This window comes from Dioscorea cayenensis, chromosome 4 (genome assembly GCF_009730915.1).
Source record: "Dioscorea cayenensis subsp. rotundata cultivar TDr96_F1 chromosome 4, TDr96_F1_v2_PseudoChromosome.rev07_lg8_w22 25.fasta, whole genome shotgun sequence".
Classification (NCBI taxonomy): Eukaryota; Viridiplantae; Streptophyta; class Magnoliopsida; order Dioscoreales; family Dioscoreaceae; genus Dioscorea; species Dioscorea cayenensis.
In genome coordinates, this window is record NC_052474.1 from 745,523 (window position 1) to 766,831 (window position 21,309).

Genomic DNA, 21,309 nt, shown 5'->3' on the forward strand with positions numbered 1-21,309 from the left:
ACGGCACTTGTTGTTGGATTCCAAATATGAGGGAACTCATGATTTGTAGTTGTATTATATATAAAATAAAAATAAAACACAATGAGATTTATCTTTTCATCAGTTGTACGTACCTTTTTTCAACTATATATAAATAAATAATTAAATAAAAATATTGCATTGCATCCTTGATTAGTCTCTCATATATATATATATATATATTATTATAATAATTACATTAAGGTTTGAGGAGTTGTTAAAGAATCTATGGAGCAGGAGAAACCACGTGTCAGCAGTCCAACATCCACACACTGACCGTGCTGCCCGAAATCTAGTTTGTTTCACCAAAATCCCAAATCATGTGGCAACCACCATCTCACCAACCAAACCTTGTTCCACTCACACGTGGCAAACATCTAGCCCCATTGCACAATGTTCCTTACAACAGAGAACTGCAGCTGATCTCACGGGTAGGCCAAAGTCACTGTCGGGCATGGGAACCAGAATTCTAAATCCACATAAGAGAGCCTGAAACCACAAGTGGAGTATATATTCCAAATCCTCATCTCCTAAAAACCAAAACAAAAAATAAAAATAAAAATTAATTAATTAATTAATAGAAGCAAGAAAAAGGAAAAAAAGTAGACCAGAATAAAAGGTGGCAAAGAGTCATCCACGCATGGGGAAGTCCTCACTCTCATATCTCTTCCTCTTCTACCATTGGTCCTCTTGTCTCCATTAAGCATCTCTCTCTCCCCCACATTTTTAACTCTCTCATCATCTTCTTCTTCTTCTTCTTCTTCTTCTTCTTCCTGGCCTACTCTCTCTTCTCTCAACTCTAACTGACAGCTTCTTCTTCTTCTTCTTCTTCTTCTTCTTCTTCTTCTTCTTCTTCATGACAACATCCATGTCAACTTCTGAACGATGTGGAGCGTCTAGTGACAAGGAAGGCACGTGCACGCACGGGTTCACTGATCTCAACCGCACTGTGCCACTGTTCCCGGAGACCAACCATGATCCAGACTCATTGCAAGAGTTTCAGTTCTTTGGGCATGATGACTCAGTTGCTTGGCTCTTCAATGAACCCAAGATTCCGGAACCAAGAGCACCTGAAGAAAGGCCTTCTTTCAAATATTTGGATGATTTGAGGCATGCTTGCAACCCTGCACGCCTTACTTTTGATGTTTGTTTGAGCAACTCTACTAGCTCTCCTGATGTAATCCAACATCACTCTCAGCCACTTGAAGTCCCTGCAATGGGTCACCCTGCAGCTTCCACCAGCGCCACCATTGTGAGTCTTGATTTCAGCTTTTTTCCTGTCAGCTTTTACTTTCATCATCATCATCATCATCATCATCATCTTCATCTTCAGCAGCAGCAGCAGCTGCATCAATATATATATATATATATATAGGACTAGCTAGTACTAGCTTTTTCCTTTTTTTTTTTAATTTATATTTTTTTTCTTCCCCATTCTTCTATTTCTTCTTTTTCTTTACCTTCATAGTTTTAGTTAGTACTTAGTACAGTAGGTTGTGAGTTAAATAGTGAATGCTATGGTTAAGAGTTCTTTCTGTGAATTTCTTAAAACTTTGGTTAGTAGAGCTGTGTGTAGAGTGAGAGGCTTGTTTTTTGTTTTTTAGGGGTGTTTTTGGGGAAGCTGCGACAATGGTAGTATTAGTGTGTATATATATATACACGTGTCTTCAGAATAAGGTCAAATACTTTATAAATAAAATTAAATATTTAGAAAGTTGTTTTTGGTTACTTTTTTTAATTTCACCATTAGTGTTGGCTTATTTGTCCAATATTGGATCATGAACCAAAATGGCCTTTGGATAAACATTTGACTTCTCGTTCAGAAACATATATGTTTTAAACACATACCTTAAGAAACAAAATCCCATTTTCTTGTAAAGTTATATGTAGTTCATAACCTTTGTGAAGTTTACGAAAGCCAATGAATTTTTAACTGTATGTCAAACTGTCATTTAGCCATGTCTTTTCTGTTTTTATCTTTTTTTTTTAGTAGATATTGCTTGTATAGATCTCTCCTCTCCACCACATTTTCTAGTTTGTGTGGATTAATCCATACGCATTTCTCAATATTAATTTATACAAGAAACACTTCAAGCAACATCTTCATCTAATTAACTAAAACTATAATCTTACCAAGTTCCATTCATATTAACATATAAGCATCTTAAATCCAAACAAACACACCACTCAACCTAAACATTGTATTGATAAATCTAATGCATTATATTGAATTGTTATTTCATGTGACTGTGTTGTGCCATTGGATATATATCCTCATGATGATAATGCCAGCTTAATTTGTATTCTTATATATATATGTAGATGTCATTCTCCGGCAGCACCTTCACCGATGCGTCAAGCGGGAATGCAAAGGAAGGCAGTGGCGTCGACGCCATGACTTCCGGGCAAGTAGGGGACCCTACAATGGAAAGAGAGGCCAAAGTAATGAGGTACAAGGAAAAGAGGAAGAAGAGGAAATATGAGAAGCAAATAAGGTATGCTTCAAGGAAGGCATATGCTGAGATGAGGCCAAGGATTAAAGGGCGCTTTGCTAAGACTCCAGAGACAAGCCAACCATCAGATCAACCTTCTTCTTATGATCATCAAGATAGACTTGATCTTGGCTGGTTCCATCCTTGAAGCTACTACCTACCAACAAGCTCGTCATCTACAAACAATGCATGAATAATTTAATGGAGGTTCAACTTAATTTTTACTTCATAATTATAGGGTGGTGGGTGGTTTTATGTGGTTTAATTTAGCTCTTTAGTTTAGTTTTTATAGGATTGAAATTAAGCTGACTTCTAGAAGTATAAATGATCTAATAAGCAAAACAGGTAGTAAGCATGCACCTGGTTTGACCTTCTATTTTTCATTCTTTCTTCCTTGTAATTATTATTATTTTTTAATATGGTATATATTTGTGGCTCTCTTGCATGTTAAAATTTAATTTCTTTATCTTGTTATCAATTTTCTTTTCTATAAATATGTGTGTGTGTGTGTGTGTGAGATTGAGAGAGAAAAGTCATGTTGAAACTTTTAAAACATAAAAAAAAAAATGTTTAAAACTGTGGAAAAGGAGAGGAAACGAAAAGAGAAGATTGCTTTCATGTGAAATCAGATGGCTAGATTCAAGTAAATGAATAACAAAGTTATGATGATATTATTTAATTTTCTTCATCTTTGTTCATCTGTTTGAAGAGTAATAATCATTTGATTTGAATGTTCTTAATGATGGTAGAGGACCATTTTGAAATTTGAGGGCCAACATGGATATATTGGAGCTTAGCTTACTGACTACCACCACTAGTGAAGGGTCTTGTCCAATGAGAACAAGATAAAAAGCAAGTATCACCAGCTCAAAAAAACAAAAATTTTGTCAATATCACTTGAGCTTTTTTCAAAGTAGATTGAGAGAGTTGCTAATGTGATTATGCAATGCTGGTTTTGGATCCTTTTGAATTATTAATCACCTCACAACCCCAAACACACCATTCATCTTGAGGTGGTCCTTATTTCTCTTCATCTCAAGTTCTCAACTCAATGTGCAAGAGTACTATTAAAAAGAAAAATAATAATAATAATAATAATAACAACAACAATAATAATAATAATAATAATAATAATGGTTGGATATTTTACACTTCATACTAATTCATCCTCAAATTTACAGGTCTATTGTTTATGAGAATAGATAATTATTCTGAAAAAAAAAAAAAGAATTTTACTTCACATAAAAATATAAAGACTTTATTTTGCATAAACTATCTTGATATTATATTATTATTATTATTTAAAAAGAATTTATTAAATCCAAGTTATGGAATAAATATATATATATATATATCCAAAGTTTTCTTTCCGTAATAACCGTTCAATGAATATTTGTAATTATGGTAAAGTCCTCTGATCCAGACCACAAAAATAAAGTTGAAGATCTTTCTCATGGCCATAGACATAGTAGCCATTGGAGCAGCCAAGAAAGTTGATGATTGACAGGTGACAAGATCTTTCTAATGGCACAGCATGCATGAATCTCTTCAAATTTTTAAGACCATCCAATTTTCTTTTCTTTTTTTTTTTCTTTAAGGAATTAAAATATTATTTTATATAATATTAATCAAATAAGGAGATGTGAATGAATTTCTTCGAGTTTTTTTTTAAAATAATTTATTGAGTTAATAATATACATTCTCAAGCTAAAGGTTTTTTTTTTATAATGACAGTGAAATTTCTTTACTCAGGATTAAAATTTTTTAATAAATTTTACTTTTATCACTAAATTTCAATTTGTATCAATTTAATTACTTAATTTTAATTTAATTAATTAAAAAGTAAATCAAAAAATTTCAGCCATTGAAATCCTTAATTTATTGATCGTTGAAATAAATGACAAAATTTATACTAATTAAAATTTGATGATCAAATAAAAATGAGCAAAATTTTAGTTACTTCAAAATTTACCCACTCAAGGTAAACATGCTTACTTCTCTTCCAGGTGAGATAGAACCTACAGCAAAAATTTTAAACCGCACAATAACCACTGTGGATGATGTAAGTTTGCAACAGTATAATAAAACAAGATTAAATGAAATAACTGAATCATTCAAATGTGGGAAAGTAGCAAAGGAAAACATCAGTTCTTCAACATTAGAGTTCAACCTGCAACACAACATGAAATGACAAAATTGACAGATGACGAACTTTTTCCAGTCTGGGTAAAATAAAATGATAGGATGAAGAAGAACAAGCACAATAGCTCAACGATATCGCCGGAGTGACAAGGTCTGGTTCCTCTTCCATGTAGCCCGGCGGGATGGTCTGGCCTTGTGATGCAAATGGCCTTTCCCCCGCAGGCCCCGGTACTTCTTACCAGCTGAAGTGAGTCCCCGGAGCTCACGATGCTTGTGAACACCCTTGCAGATCCAGTTGATCCTTGGGTCATTGCGGATTGCATTGTGAGCAGCGTCAACAAGGATAATCTCAAAATACTTGTAGGTTGAATCCTGTCACGAACAACTAATCATAAGGGTGCATGCACTAGGTGTAACAAGAAATAAAAATAACCTGTAAGTTGACAGAACCGTTAGGTTTTCAATATGCTAACCTCATTGATCCAGTAGGAGTTGAGAACTTTAAGTCCACCAAGCTTTCTGCCAGCTCTCTCCTCAGCAACTGACCGCTTATTCCTCTGGAACTTCAGTTGAGTGATACCTTGATTCTTGGGTTTCCCGTAGACAATACCCTTTGGCACAGGTCTCTTCCTACCACCACGTCTAACACGGACCCGATAAATAACATAGCCCTGTATGAAATGAGAACAGTTTTCAATATCTAGAGAAAAAAAAATTAAGAAATATAACTGATATCATCAGACACAACAAAAACAAAAAAGACTAAAAACAAAGAAGCAAGAAAAGCAAGTGGCACATTAAAGCAAAGGACATACCAGGAGGCGGTGGAGGAGGGCATAAGAAGAAAACCTCATGGATATACAACAATTTTAAGGTCAAAAGATCATCTTTGAGATTAAATCTCACATTGGAAGGTAACAGGTTTCAGAGTTTGATAGCAAAAGTACTCAATCTCAGCTGTTACTGATAAGAAAGATAGTTTGTTTCATTTGTGTAAGATTGAGAATCAAAACGATCAGCATCACTAGTGTGAGTGGGAAACTCCAATTTTGCATAAAGGAAATAGCACAAGTTAGGTTGCACAAGATATTGTGGACCATTAAAAAGTACTTAGTAAGAGGCATGTTTTTTTTTTTTTTTTAATGACAGGGGGTCTTGTTAACAACTTAGAATAGATTATCTGGTAGAACACTGCCAAATGACTCAAATGTACTAACAGAGTGGAATGATAAAAGGGGATCGGTATTGCACAAATATTCTCTACGAAATTAGTGGTTAAAATATTAGCACACAACAAGATCAAAATATATATTTTATCTTGCTGAACATTGTGGACAAGAAATTCTCACCTCAACATGTCATCAACATGCATTTGCATGGACAAGCCAATGCTAGGATATAATATATGGAAATGACAAGAATCAAATGATACCAATAGGAACAGTTTCTAAACCTTGACGAAGACCAGAAGGAAAATCACTCATACTCAAGCACATCAATTTAACCCCATGATCAGAAACATTCAAAACAGAAACAACCCACATTCCCATTTTAATGAAAAAGGCAGACAGAAAACATGGAACTTGAAAGACAAGGACCATCTACCCCTCTCATTCTTCCACTTCTCATTCTATTCATATAACATTTCGCATATAAAGACTAAGATTATTACACATTTATGCTACATAAATTCCCAAATACTCTCATTTGTGCTACATGAATTCCCAGATACTCTCCAATGAATAGAGCTTAAGATATATATAACTCTTAGCATCTTAAAACATAAAAGGTGGCTGTAACACAGTTTGAATGGAAGTTACCCAATCAACAAGAAGAGACAATATTAGTTTTGAACGCATCTCAAGAGTTCACGAGAAACAACAACATTCTCAGCAAATAACAATTTTAAAACTCAATAATTCAGAAGGATTCTAACGAGAAACTATGACATCAATGTGCAACTTCACCAGACATTCACAAACTAAGTTGGTATCAAACAACACTAAATCAGAAGCCATAAATTCATCAATTTTTAAAAGTAGATGGAAATCAATACTAGAACCAAGAAGCGAACCATTTATTAGGATACCTGCTTGGCCTTGTAACCGAGACGGCGAGCCTTGTCAGGGCGCGTGGGCCGAGTGACGCGCACGATCGATGGATGCTGACGGTACTCCCAGCACCTCACCCTTTGCAAGAAGCGCATCACATCCGACTGCTTCTTCCTCCATAGCTCCGATACGTACTTGTACGCACCTGAGAACCAGAGAGAGATCAGATCAACAATGAATGCCAGCTAAAAAACCAAAAAGGAACAGTTTTTGCCAATAATTTCCAAAAGAAACAACGGATCGGCGATGAAAACGCATTGATCCGTGGGAATGGAGATGGATAGAGACTCACCCATGGCTGCGGAGGAGCAAGCGGCGCCTAGGGTTTGCTCGGAGGATGATGGCGTTCCCGGGTTATAAGCGAACCCAGGAGAGGGTTTTGGATATGAAAGATGTGAAATATTCACCGTCGGATCTCCAGGATGACATCTGACCGTTGATACGGCTGTCACCCATGCCTCGTGATCCGTGTGCAATTGTTTCTCTTTTGATTTCAATCATAGCCGTTCATTTCAGTTTTCCTGTTGAAAATTATTATTTATTTTTTAAATGGAACCCGGTCTCGCCTTCCTTTGTTTAATTCATCTCATGGAAATTTAATCAATTTTTTTATATTAAATAAATAAATAAAATAAAATTTTTAAAAATAATTAAAATTTCACAAAAGCTCTTTTGAATTTAAATTATGATGTGATATACACTGGCTAATTTAAGATTTTTATGCATCCCTTGGTAAAATAAAATGTATAAATAACTCTTTGGGAAATTTAAAACTTATATTTATGAACATACTTCTTGTTTTACTTGGTAAGCCTGATACAAAGTTTCAACTTTGGGTTATTTATTAATTATTAATAAAATAAATCAAAATTAGAAAAAAAAAAATCTAAATAACTAAACAAACAAGAAAGACAGCGTTACAGACGACAACTTTGCTTTCCGCCAAGGCTGTTTCGCATGCATGCATGCATGCATGGATATGCACGTATTATTCACAAGACATATTATTATTTTTTTTATTTTATTTTTTTTTGAATAAAGTGGATAAACCACAAATTTATTGAAAAGGAAAGAAACTGAAAAGCAACAAAGACTAAAAAGAAAGTGCAACAAGCATAGGGAGTTAGTGAGTCCGTTATCCTCACCGGAGATGAGTAGAGTAAAAGCAAGGAAAGCAAAAAGAAAGATAAAGAGGAGCAATCAGGCCGTGCAAGTCAACCATATGGAGGCACGAGCCAGCTCGGAGGAGGAGGAAAGCGGACTACTCCCCGACTCGATCGGGCGCCCGATCACCGCTGCAGCAGGAGGATCCGGAGTCGAGGAAGTTTAAGGGAACGCTGATCTTCCGAGAACCCTCCGAGTCAATCAAAGAGTGGGAGTCGAATCTGCAGATGATCCAAAGAAAGAATCATATTAGCCGTATTATAAATTGTAACAGAAGTTTGTGAGCATTTTTGGTTAAAAATACGGTTGTTGCGCCAGATATTCCAAAAGATGGCTCGGGAACAGAGGTCCCAGATATTTCTGAGGGGAGAAATAATAGAGGGAATCCAATCGGGAACCCAAGACATATTATTTAATGGAAAATTGTAATTAATTTTTATTTTTTATATTGAAAAAGTCATTAGATTATTTACCCGATTAAAAATTTAAAAATATAAACTAAATGAGGGAGAAAAATAAATTTTCAAAATTATAACAAATTCTGACTTGAGTTTTTAATATAATTTGAGTTGGATTTTTTTATTATTATTATATATATATTTTTTTGTATAAAGACTACAAGGGCATATCAAGAGACATGCAAGTATAGTGGTGCATCAATTATGGTGGCTTAACGATTTTTAAGATTTATTAACTCGGTCAAACGTCACATATAGGGGTTAGAGTCTAATTCTGTACATTCCCAACAGAAAATATTTTACGACCTAAACAGAGTTAATAAATCCCCTATCTATATAACTCTGGAGGAGAGGGAAATGATATCCTCCTAAAAGGGATTATGTGAATATTGAATGAACAGTACTGCTATAGTATTATATATATATAATATTACAATGTATATACAATATTATAAATAATAACAGTATTGTCGACTCAGGGATTCAATCTCATGTATTTTATGGTGAAATTTAGAATATATATTTTTAAAAAGTAATTTTTTAATTTATTTTTTTTATAAATTAGAGATACTTAATAGATTTTGTTTATCACAATTTATCCATTCGCCAAAACATTTGTATTTTGAAATTCTTATTCTAGTTTATCCACATCCTTTAATTTTTTAAATAAAACGAGAAACTAAAAGAAAAAAAATGCCACATTTGTTAAGAACGTGACACCTCGCTAATATCGAACATCGTGCCGTATCATCAAGGGTTGCATTTCCTTAATTTAAATTAAAATTTTAAAAATAATACATCATTATCTTTATAATAATAATAATAAAAAATATATATATATATATATAAATGATTAGATAGTGCTTATATAAAAAGGGATTAATAGAACGAAGAGAGAACAAAGAAAGCGCTGTGAAAGATGATGATGAGAAGATCGGGAGGAGGAATGGGCGGTGGTGAGGTCATGCGCACTTGGCGGGCAGTCGGCGGCGTCGGTGGCTTGAATCGATCGCCGCCGAAGGCAGGCGGCAGGGGCAGGACGGGATCAGTAGGTGCTTTCGCCTCTTCATCGTCATCATCTTCGTCGTCTCAGACTTCACCCACTTCTCCTCCTCCTCCTCCTCCCCCTGCCCGCCCTGGTTCTATGGCCGGGTTGCGTTCCTATCCTTGCTCCACCGATGATGATTGGAATATGGTTGAGAATCTTGAGAAGCAGGGCAATGATGGCGGGTTGCAATTCTATGAGAAATACGTTTTTGGGCGTGCTCCATCCATTGTTGAGTACAAGGAGGCCATTTCTGCTTTCAATGAGTGAGTGTCTTCATCTATTTCTTTTTAGTTCTCTTCTAAAGTTTCGTCTTTTTGATGAATTTTTATCATGTAAATGCTCTCTTACTTGCTTAGTCTTAATTTAATTTTCATATCTCTGTTTTTGTGTACTTTTTTTTTTTTTGGGGTGTAATTAGTCTTGTATTCTTTGATTGGTTTTGGTTGATAATGGTGTTTAATTATAATTCAGTCACTATTGAAGACAATGACCTTGATGGAATTCTATGTCATTTGATGACAAAGATGGGTTTGAATAAAAATAGTGGATGTTTACGTTTAGTCTGATGGTAATGGTTTTCTGAATTGTTTTAGTATTTAACTAATTAAATGGTTATTGGTGTCTTTGCTATCATCTTCATCTTCACCATATGCCTAGTCCATTTGGATTCAACACACTAGAACACTTCATATTATGAAAGTTTTAATCTTTTGATTCTTTCAGGAGGTTTCTTATCATGATCTGTATCATATGTTGATTAAACATAAGACACACTAGAACACTTTATATTGTGAAAGATTTAATCTAAAAATTCTTTCAGGAGATGATTAAACATAAAACACACTAGAACACTATATCATGAAAGTTTGGGAGCTTCGTTATCATGACCTGTTCATGTGTTGAATAAATATAAGACACAACTTCCTGTCATGAAAGTTTTAATCTATTGATTCTTTCTGTGGGTTTGTTATGATGACCTGTTCATATGCTGATTAAACATAAGAAATAACTAAACAAAGTGAATTGAAGAATATCTAATGTAAGTTGCTTTTTTCAATCCTTGTTCCTTGCCTGCAGCTTACTTCCTGTTTGTTATCTTGCAGTATATTTCCGTTCAATATTTCTCAGGTCACTGAAGATGGGAGACAATCATGGTGTGAGGATTTATTGGACAGAGATTCATCAGATGATGATTCAACTGACAAGGTTTCTTCAGTTGACAAGGATTCAGTGGATAATGATTCAATTCACGAAGGTCCTTCAGACACATCAGTTTTAGACTGGACTGAACCTACCTTGGAGGTTAATACCAATAATTGTCTTGACATTGAGAGAAGTCATAATGGTTTTGACATTCAGAGGCATATGGGTGTTATTAATTTTTTACGTCAAATAGAGCAAAATTCATCTTTGGAGGTAATCTCTTTGCTGCTTTTTTGAGTTTTTGTTGTTATACTAATAAATTTGGAAAATATCAGTGTTGTTTGTTTCTCCTCCTCGAGTTTTTCACTCATGTGGTATCAAGAATTAGGTTTCCTCTACTTTTTCTCATCAGTTGTTTCTAATGGTTTCTACCAGTATATTTTACTTCCATTATTTACTAATTCCCCCTACTTGGTTGCATTCTCAAGTCATGTCAACCTACTGAAATATGACCATTCTCATCTGTTTTAGTTCTCTCTGGCTAAAGCGCATGTCATGAAATTCTGTTTGTATTTGTCATTTAAACTTATTTGAATTTGATCATCTCGCTCTAATTTGAACATAGACATTGCATAGAAATTTTTTATGGCTTACTTCGGTCATTGCTTTGGCTTTTCTCCATGCAGAAGCTCGTTTCTTCAATAGGAACAGATATTGGCGTATGGCAAGCGGTGATGAACAATGAAGTGGTGCAAGAACTTAGGAAATCATTGTACGGAGGTCTGTTTAAAACCTTTTCATTTACCATGATAATTGAAATCCTTTGAGATTTTCAGGCTCTAAACATCTTGCTTGCTTATTCAAGTTTTTGTTGCTTGAATTTTTAGTCTGATTCTTCAACTTGTTTAAACCCTCTGATCTATTTGTTTTTTCCCACCTTAAATGTGCAGGTGGTGGCATTAACCCCAAGAGCTCTCCTGAGTGTCATGATGCTCACAGTGGTGGTGGTGGTGGAGGTGTAGGGTGGGCTGTCAACACTACCAAGGCAAAGATTGTGGAGGTGTTTGAACGAATCAGGAAGCTTCTGGGCAGTCTGTTTCACTCTAATGAGGCTGGTGATTCAGAAGCCTTTAAAAGTGCACTTGGACTGCCCATGAAGATTGTGGTGATGTTGTTTATCATTGTTGTGGTGCATCGTGTTCAGAGATCTTAAGAATCACTCGCCGACATGTCAATTTTCGACATCTTAGTAGATCTTGCAATAGCTAGGGATCTGCTAACCTATTTTCAATTAGTTCTCTTTTAAATTGATTGATATCTAAGGTGCAAGTTTGAGTAACGGTGACGTGAACAAATTAAAGCCCCTTTTATTTATGCAATTAATCCTTTGCTTTATGCACTATAATTACAAGCATATGTTTCCAGTTGTCTCTTGCAATATATCAACACTATTTTGTGTATAATATATATATATATATATATGTATACATATACATATCAAGTGTTTGCCCAGAACCCATGGAAGCCTAAAGGGAAGCGCAAGAAGCTGGGAACTTCCAACTTTGCCTTAACCGCATCTGCTTTTCCTATCCTCTTAGCATCCAATATCACCAGGTAACACATCTGCTTAGAGACTTCATACTGCTCACAGGTAAAAAGATCAATTGGAAAACAGTATCAAAGAAGAATAATTAAGAAATCATCAGAATTTGTATGCTGATCATCTAACCTCTGCTACTAGAATATAACCATCATCTTCTTCAGTGCTGCCTCTGGGGACAAACGTTGGTTCCCCAATGAACCTTCTACTCCCAGCCCACCATGAAGACACTGAACCATCCTGGCAATTCAACTTCACCACAGTGTCAAAAGGAAAGTGAGGTAAAAACTGGCGAGACCCTGAACATGTCGCCGCATAAACATAGCTGTTCTTCTTCCCGGCAAAGGTTGGATTGATCACCGGGAAGTCGGCTGATTGTCTCCAATGCTTTGATGGCTCATCTACAGAGCATTCTTTGCATGCTCCTCCTACGTCAAGTTTAATTTTTACATTGACCAGGTGAGATAACATTGCCTCCTTTCCTTGTGTGGCATTCATGTAAGCAGGGTCAAGCCTGCTACTTCTCCAATCATACCCTGCATGAATTCTCGGTATATATAACATCTGATAAAACATCATAGATCGTACTGAGTAAGGAAAAGTGAATCACCAAACATTTTAGGGAAGTTGATCCATTGGTATGAGCAAACAGCAGCCTGGAGCTGAACCACAAGCCCACCATGGCTTCCTTGTTCCTCAAATGAGTTGCTGAAATGAGTTGACCAGAGCTGTCCTGGAGCTTCTATAGGCACCCTCCAATCTCTTTGCTGGTCAGCAGAGAACCGTGGTAGCAAGTATATAGGCGTTGAGTTGTGCCGGGTGTTAGGCGCCAGCGCTGACACCATAGGTGCCATGCCTGATGCTGCTACAAGAGACCCTTGTAGTGCACATGAAATAGGCTCCATCTCAGTGTTTGTGATGATGAATTGAAGTGTAGACTTCCTAATAATAATATAATATACAAAGATAGTAAAATACCAGGCATGTCAAGCTTGATACGGTTGCCCATAAGGACATAGTAACTATCAGTAAAGCCCCAGTCATGTATTAGGAGATGGTCTTCCGCAATAAACTCCTTCCTTTGTTTCAGCTCAAAATCACCATCGAACTCTTTATTCACCCATATTTATATATATATATATATATATAAAGAAATTATTCAAGACGTGATAGAATAGATCGAATATGCAAGTGGTGCAATATTAAAATAAAATGCATGCAAGGTGGTCCACCAAGGCACAAACACTTGCCAACTCTCATTGGTTGGTTGACTACTTAAGCGTAAATGGCGTCCAATGTTTATAAACTTGGAGACAAGAAGCAAAGCTACAAAGATGCTCGCCATTAAGTGATGTGTGAGAAATATATACCGTAGAAGGTGAAGTTGGACCTGGGGAGTAGCATGTCCTCGGTGCTGCAGGCGAGCACTATGAGCCTCTTTCTCTCCCCATCTATCTTATAGTGGGACAATAGCCTCTTTGGTGGCATCTTGAACACCCCTACCACCAAAACAACATCTCTTTAATTATTTCTTACTCAAAGCCTTGTTTTTCTTGTGTTTGCCACAGCTAGCTAGCTAGACAAACCTCAAAATATATAGATTTAAACCCTAATATATATTTATATATGCACACTCTAATGCCCAAGGCATGACTGATGAACAATTTTTTTTTTCTGTTTTTTTTTACACAAAATATAGATAAGTCATGTCATAAACGTGCAAAAGCGATCTTTCAACACATCTATGCCTTTACCCTCCCTCCCTCTATGAGCTGGAGGTGTAACACATGATAAAAACCCAGTACAAAATTTTGGTATATAAATTTTATCCATCTAAAAAATATGCAACAAAAATGATCTTTCAACGTATCTATATTTTTACCATGAATGAACTAAATCCCATGGAAAAAACACATAAATTATTATTATTGCTTTTTTGTTATTATATATACTTGAGGATATTTAATATATATATATATATATTTTTTTTTTCTTAAAAGCACAGTGAAGGAAGGAAGCTGAAAGTACTCACCACGAAGAATGGGTTTCAGGAGCTGGGCTGCGACGTTGATTCCAAAGTCCCGGAAATCTCTCCATTCACCGGGCCATGATCGATGATCCCCTGCCTTGGGATCAGGATCTCGGATCAAATCAACGGTGCCGATAGTCCTAAGTGTCTTGGGATCAATCTCGTATGGATCACCGCCTTCCCAGAGACACAGCAACCGTCCACCCCACCTCACCACGCAAGTATTCGCGACGTTCTTCATCACCTTCAAGTTTCCCACCCGTTTCCCCTTTCTCAGCACCGAGAACGTTCCCCGGTGAGTGAAACGCCACCGCCCCGTTTCCCCATCTCTCTCTTCTCTATGCGCCTCCGTCTCCACGTACTTGGCCGAGTACCAAACCGAATCCCCGCCGGAGAAATCAAAGGCACGGAGGTAACCATGCCCATCAAGAGGGTTGATGCTGGACCCCTGATCGTCGGAGAGGAGACCGGGGCCGATAAGGTAGTAGATCCCCCGGGGAAGGTCAGCGGGTACTGAACCCTCGACGATTCGGAGGAGGATCGGATTTGGAGACTCTGATCGTTGGGATGCGAAGAGGAACTGGTAATCCCAATACGCCTCCTCCGCCGATTCGCCCGAGGGTTCTGGCCGGAGAAAGGGGGAGGATGAGGTAGCACCATAGGAGACCGCAGCTGAAGGATGGAATCGGGAGGATCCGGCGATGGCGGTGAGATGCTTCGTCGCCGGAGCAAGGGTGGGAAACGCGAGAGAGAGAGGGAGGGAAACGGATTGCATGATTTGGTGGTATCTGGCAAAGGACCTGGCCGTTAGAGAGACGAGCATCTTGAGCTGCTTATATAGGATTTTCTTCTTCTTCTGAGATGGGACATTAATAGTTACTTTATTACGAGATTGCCACTGTCATTGTTATTGCATAATAAATCTTTTTTTTTTTTTAAATCTTCAAAAAATCGTTATACATTTTTTTTTTTTCAAACTCCAAAAATCTTAATATATATTTGGTTCTAATCTCCAAAAATCTTAATATATATTAATAAGATATTATAAAGATTATTGGTTATCGTTTAATGCTACACATCACTGGTCAAGTTTGCGATTTAAATCTCTTGATCTTGTACTGTATATTATTAATTTTATTAGAAAAGATATATTTTTTTTAAAAAAATATTATTTAAATTATTATTAATAAATTTTTAGGAAATCATTAACCATCACCGCTTACATGCCACTTTGACCTTTTTTATATAAGTTTTTTTTAAAATAAAATTTTTTTTTAAAAAAAAAGAACTTTTGATGCCACATTGGGCCTTCGGTGGGATGCTTGCCGGGGAAATGACAAACTTATGATGAAACTTTGGACATTTGAGGATTTATCTTTAAATGGTGGAGTCCTATGCAAGGGGGTACTATCTTTTTCTTGATACTTTCTTTGTTTAATTAACAAGGGAAATGACCTGAGAATTCCAAAAAAGTCCAAATTCTTGACTGATTTCAAATTTTTCAACCACCCTCCAAAAAAATTCCTATTTTTTTAAAACAAATACGGAAATACCTGATACATTCCCCATAAATTTAATTTTTATCTTTCAAAAATTTACCCCCTTCTTTTATGTTGGTGTACATCACCCCCACCCCCCCTCCCACATTACAGTACTAGGCCATCACCATAGTAATTTGGTATTGATTCTTCTACAGGACATACAATATTTTCATCTTTCTTTGTAATTTTTTTTTTACTTCAGATATAACAAACTTGTGGTGTGACTAAACCTAGTCACCCGGGGTGAGCTCACAACCAGCAAGAGAAAATGTGTTAGAAAAACTATAATGACAATTTTTTTAAATAATAATTAAATTTTAAAATAATGAATTAATAAAAATGTTATTTTGAAATTCAATTAATTTTAGGATATATGTTAAAATGGGGTGAGTTTTTTTTCTAATAAATTTATATTTTATCTATTTTATAAAAAAAATGGATGAGTTTTTGTCAAGTGCAGTTTATCGAAAGAATTTATGAATTTTTTATTTAATATAATATCACAAATAATTTGCTCATGTACCGACAGAAATTCCAAAGTTAGCATATTTGATCGATCAGTGGGACCGCATAATAAATTCTGAGCAGTGTATAATTTAAGTCAAAAATAATAAATTAAAAATTTATTCAATAACTCACTAGGTTAGGAGTAATTAATTCATCTGTGTATAATGAATCTCCTCTTTGTATTGCCTGAAAAAGGACTTCTTCTTTGATCTAAAAATTGACCTTTTTTTATGGTTTTTAAAAGTTATCTTTTTGTGGAATCTGTCTTTGGTGGAATTGCCAGGGGTTGGTGATTTTTTATATTAAATAATTATGTTGACATAAATTTATTGCATCAAACTAGTTTTAGGAATATAGTGTTTTATCTAGAATGCGATATTTGATTTGGAAATAAGACAGGGAAGTGTTTTTATGTTAAAAGTTTTTATAGGGGCATCATCGTCGTCCAATTTAATTACGGTTTGTCTCATTAGAACATGTTCACTAGATAAATAGGTATCATTCTTTTGGAAAAAGGTATTTAATTGTCTGATGGTCTTAAAAAGTTACATCTTGTAAAGTATAAATACATGTGGGGATACTTTTTTCTATAAAGATTTATGGCCCAATGGAAGAGCGCACATGTACATGTGGCTTGAGGAATTCTTAGCTAATCAATGACCTAATGGCACGATGATGAGACCTCAGCTACCTATCTGGAGGAGGCTCCCTTCATGGAGAACTTGGATATTACGTATTATAGAAATCGATCGAGGGCACCGATCGGTGAATTGAGAGATTAAAAGCAGATTGATGCTCATAGAGAATGGTACATTTTCGATAAAAAGTCATTCTATAACTTTTTAAATGATAGAGGTTTTGCGATTGCTTTCGGTTCTTTCAGGTTTTTTTACGTCGTAATACTTGCCCAAAGAAAATCAACATATTTAGGTGATTAGTGTGGAAAGACAAAATCTTCTATCTAGATAATCTTGTAAAAAAATGATGTAATTAGCTTCCAACAACAACATGCGTGTTATGCCACTCGACTATGAATCGTTGACCATTTGTTCATCCAGGTGTTCTTTTGTCAAACAAGTGTGAGACTACTTCATGTAGTCTTCTACTGACTACCGACCCGCCTACTTTTTATGCGACATGTACGGGGATCTTGGAGGTCATTAGTGAGGTCATCAAGTAGGGACATGTGGGATTTAGTCTTAAGACCCTTTATGCAGATATTTTGAACTGCATGAAATGATCAGATATTTAATGTTAATATTGTGCTAGCACATGTTCTTTATTTAGAAGATTAATCATATGCTTTTGTCTTGGTTATCAACAACGACAAAGGGGTCCAAAGTGAAGTTGGAAGACTCCATTTCTTCCATTCGGTGAAGCCTCGGGGTTCTTAGGACTCTCGTGGAGGAGGTTTCATGGGGTTCTAACATAAAAATTAGAATCAAGAATAGAGCACATGCTAGCGCGATTTTTGGAGTTGCCTTAGAGGAAGCTTATTTTTCCTCTATTTTGTGTTATGTTGTAGTAGTTGTACCACAACTAATGGTGTTTTTTGTTGCTCATCTTTTTGTTTTTTTCACTAGTATTGGTGGTGTTTGTTGTATTTTTAGTTTTAATTGAAGTGATTTATCAATTTTTAGTTTTTAAAAGAGTTTTTTTGAATATGATGTGGATTTGCTATTACATGATGTCCTGGTTCCAAGGAATCCCTGAGAAGCGGGTGTTGAGGTCATCTTTTGTACTATCAAAAGCATAAGGCTTGCTATCATCTGGATTATTGAAAACACGGGAATGAGGTTCAAAATACGGGGTTTCCAAGATGATCTCTTGCTCTTGACTCAATGCGTTTAGACGGAGGTCACACTGGATCAGCTTTTCAAAATGCCTGTTCAGCACGCCTTGTGGACACTGAAGACAATGTCTCCTGCATACATGATGACTTGACCGTTGAGGTGAAAAATTTTACACAATTAACTAGTGATACAATTAACTCCACATATTTTTCAGTAAGTTCAGTCGCTCCTGGATGTGATAATGAAGTAGAAAAAGGTAATTCTCGACAGACAAATGGTCCAAGCTTATTTGAATTGTACTTTGATAAAAATTGAGTTTATTAATATGAAATATTGTTTTGCAGTGATAATATTCAACACAATAATATAAAATTTTATTTGACCAGATTAATACAAATCAAATAGAAAGGGTGATAAAATAATTTAGAGGTCACATAGCTTAATCATGAGGTAGAATGTTATTTTTTATAAACGTTTTAAAAAGAGTAATATTCCAATAATTATTTAATTTTATAATTTTATTTTGAAAGATGCTCTTAGTTTTTTTATTTGCCATTTTGATATTATTCTATATTTTAAATTGTGAAAGACATTACATAGATATTCATTTTATGGGAGTTTTAATATGAAATAATGATATAACTAAGACGTTGGATATTAGAGGGTGGATTTCATTTTATCAGTTGTTTTATTATTTTTATTTATTTATTATTATTTTTGTGTGCTTTTGTGTGGATAGTGTCAATGTGTACTCCATCCCTAGTGACTACCCTTTAATTCGGTCAGTTATTTTATTTATTTTATTTTATATCTCGATTTTATTTGTTCTTGTTTTCCTCATGTTGAAGTCACGTTTTGGATTATTATTATAGTTTATATTTAATTTTTCAGAATTTAATTTGTGTGTATATATATATATTAAAAAAGTAACTTGTCAATGGATTTGGATTAGCTTTTTGAAAAACCCAAAATTATTTTTTAATAAATTAAGCACTTCTGATCCTTAACAAGTACTGCTACTAAATTACTAAAAACGAGTAGAATCCGAAGAAGGCAACAAACCCACCGGTGCTCTCGCAGCTCAGCAATGGCCGAGCTCGCAATGACGGAGATGGAGTACCCCTGGCGTCTCCTCGCTGCCGCTGAGATCGTCCTCCAGAGTGATCAACGGGAACAAGGAACTCCCTTTCTTGGACCCGGCGCACCTCGGCGTCACTGCTAGTCTCAAATCTCACCAGCTCGAAGGCGTTTCATGGCTCCCTCCGTAGGTACCATCTCGGCGTCAACGTCCTTCTTGGTGTGCTCTCTGATCCCAAACCTTCTCTGCATCTCGCTCTCTAGATGATTTCTTCTTGTGATATTGCCTTTCTCGCAGGTGATGAGGTGGGGCTGGGGTTTGCTTTGGAGAACTCCAGTATTAGGCATGATCCGATTTCTATTTCTTGATAATTTTCTTGGTTTAATCGCAGATGGGACTTGGAAAGACTCTACAGGCGATGTCTTTGTTGAGCTATCTGAAGGTCAATGGCATCTCAACGGGGCCGTTCTGTGAGTCTTGGTTTATCTCCGATGAGCTTTAGAATTTCTTGGTAGCTATTTTACCCTGCCTGTCTTTTTGTTTTTTCCAGTGGTGTTGTGTCCTCTGAGTGTCACGGATAGTTGGATGTCGGAATTTTGCCAAGTTTTGCCTGGATTTTTAGGGGTACTTAGGTACTTGGGTGACAAAGAACGCCGGCGTGATCTTAGGAGGATGATGCATGAGCATGTGCAGAAGCAACCTCCATCAATCAATGTTAGTCATTTTCTAATTCTTGTTGTTGTTGGTTTGCTTGCTTTTGTTGGTTAACTAATAAGATATGCAAAGATTTTGCCTTCATATGGTATTCTTGTTTCCTCCTGTCATTAACAGGGACAAACGGAGTTGCCTTTTGATGTGTTACTCACCACTTATGACGTTGCACTGCTCGATCAGGATTTTCTTTCTCAAATTCCTTGGCATTATGCAGTAATTGATGAGGCTCAGCGCCTGAAAAACCCTTCTAGCGTAAGATTTGAGCTTCAGTTCCATTTTCTCGTGCCTGCTTAAATGTGTCACTGAAAGTGGTGATGCATTTTGAGATTGTACGCTTTTAAAAAGTGATTTGTGTCAATAATCTGTTTTTTCTGTTCTGCAAATATTTTGTGATCAATTAATTGTTTTGATTGTCAAAAAGCATTTTCTGTGAACTTTTGACAACATATCATTTATCACACTTGCGTAACTTAGAACCACCCTTTGGTGCAGAACTTGGTATCAATTTTGCTGTTTCAAGTCCATATAAGAGTAAATCACTTATACTTAACTTCTTTTTGCAGGTTTTATATAAAGTACTTCAACAAAATTTCATCATGCCAAGGCGCTTATTGATGACAGGAACTCCCTATTCAAAAATAATCTTACTGAGCTATGGGCTTTGATGCACTTTTGTATGCCCGCTGTTTTTGGAACATTGGAGCAGTTCACTTCTACATTTTATGAAGATAGAAGTTCATCAACAGGTTACTTAAGTGTGTGATGGTTTTTCTTGCCTTCAAGGATTAATAATTACTACCACATCAAAATGAATTTTTGCATTCATGGCAAGGTGTTACATTTGAAAACCTTTAACTGTTTTTGAACAAGGTTTGCAACTGATCATATGCAACATATAGTTTGCTAACTATCATGGTGCTTGTGGTTTCGTGATGGAGCTGAGATAAGATATGCAGGATGAAGATTGAAAGGGGCTGTCCTTCCGCTGAATTACAGGGCTTGACATTCTCAAATCTAGGCATGAAAGGACTTTGTTTAACTTGGATAGTGCTTGGTGCATATTCAGTCTTTTTGTCATGTCATTGGTTTTCTTCTCTTGACAAGGAAAACCCACTTCCTAACACCATATACTTTTTCCTTGATTAAATTTCTGTTCTTGACTTCACAAATCTAGGCATGAAAGACCTTTTTGATATGGAAATTTGTTTGGTACATATTTACTAAATTTGTCATTTTATGACATGTCATCTTTGTTCTTGACAAGGAAACCATTTCCTTAACACCATAACTTGTCTTTTCATAAATTTTACCCTTGAAATGTCTATGTTCCTCTTTGTAACTTGCCACATAAAGATGTGGTCATGAGGCACCTATTTCTCAGCTGCGTTTATTGGAAAACTTGTATGTATCAGGAGAAAGCCAACTTGATCATTTTCATATATGAAACATGCACCTTTCACTTCTTTTGTGC

The 21,309-nt window shown here is 35.8% G+C and overlaps 4 protein-coding genes and 1 pseudogene across 4 annotated transcripts; 3 read left to right on the forward strand and 2 right to left on the reverse strand.

Annotated features, from left to right (window-relative positions):
• The first annotated feature begins 796 nt into the window (after window positions 1-796).
• LOC120258070 (transcription factor GHD7-like) lies at window positions 797-2,893 on the forward strand. Its single transcript, XM_039265411.1, has 3 exons — window positions 797-827; window positions 861-1,270; window positions 2,341-2,893. Exons 2-3 carry the CDS (start codon window positions 875-877, stop codon window positions 2,656-2,658), a joined length of 714 nt encoding a protein of 237 aa, XP_039121345.1. The 5' UTR covers window positions 797-827; window positions 861-874; the 3' UTR covers window positions 2,659-2,893.
• Window positions 2,894-4,592: 1,699 nt separating this feature from the next.
• On the reverse strand, window positions 4,593-7,148 carry LOC120257864 (60S ribosomal protein L15-1). The gene is made up of 4 exons (XM_039265150.1): window positions 7,056-7,148; window positions 6,742-6,908; window positions 5,126-5,323; window positions 4,593-5,024 (listed from the first exon to the last, which is right to left on the reverse strand). The coding sequence occupies exons 1-4, from the start codon at window positions 7,057-7,059 to the stop codon at window positions 4,779-4,781; spliced, it is 615 nt and encodes a 204-aa protein (XP_039121084.1). The 5' UTR covers window positions 7,060-7,148; the 3' UTR covers window positions 4,593-4,778.
• Window positions 7,149-9,276: 2,128 nt separating this feature from the next.
• Window positions 9,277-12,016, forward strand: LOC120258035. The gene is made up of 4 exons (XM_039265375.1): window positions 9,277-9,696; window positions 10,537-10,849; window positions 11,263-11,356; window positions 11,527-12,016. Exons 1-4 carry the CDS (start codon window positions 9,305-9,307, stop codon window positions 11,787-11,789), a joined length of 1,062 nt encoding a protein of 353 aa, XP_039121309.1. The 5' UTR covers window positions 9,277-9,304; the 3' UTR covers window positions 11,790-12,016.
• A 46-nt stretch (window positions 12,017-12,062) lies between these two features.
• On the reverse strand, window positions 12,063-15,003 carry LOC120258034 (carotenoid cleavage dioxygenase 7, chloroplastic-like). The gene is made up of 6 exons (XM_039265374.1): window positions 14,209-15,003; window positions 13,547-13,675; window positions 13,155-13,286; window positions 12,787-13,053; window positions 12,306-12,712; window positions 12,063-12,217 (listed from the first exon to the last, which is right to left on the reverse strand). Exons 1-6 carry the CDS (start codon window positions 14,978-14,980, stop codon window positions 12,074-12,076), a joined length of 1,851 nt encoding a protein of 616 aa, XP_039121308.1. The 5' UTR covers window positions 14,981-15,003; the 3' UTR covers window positions 12,063-12,073.
• A 4,086-nt stretch (window positions 15,004-19,089) lies between these two features.
• On the forward strand, window positions 19,090-20,601 carry LOC120258067 (annotated as a pseudogene).
• Window positions 20,602-21,309: the final 708 nt, after the last annotated feature.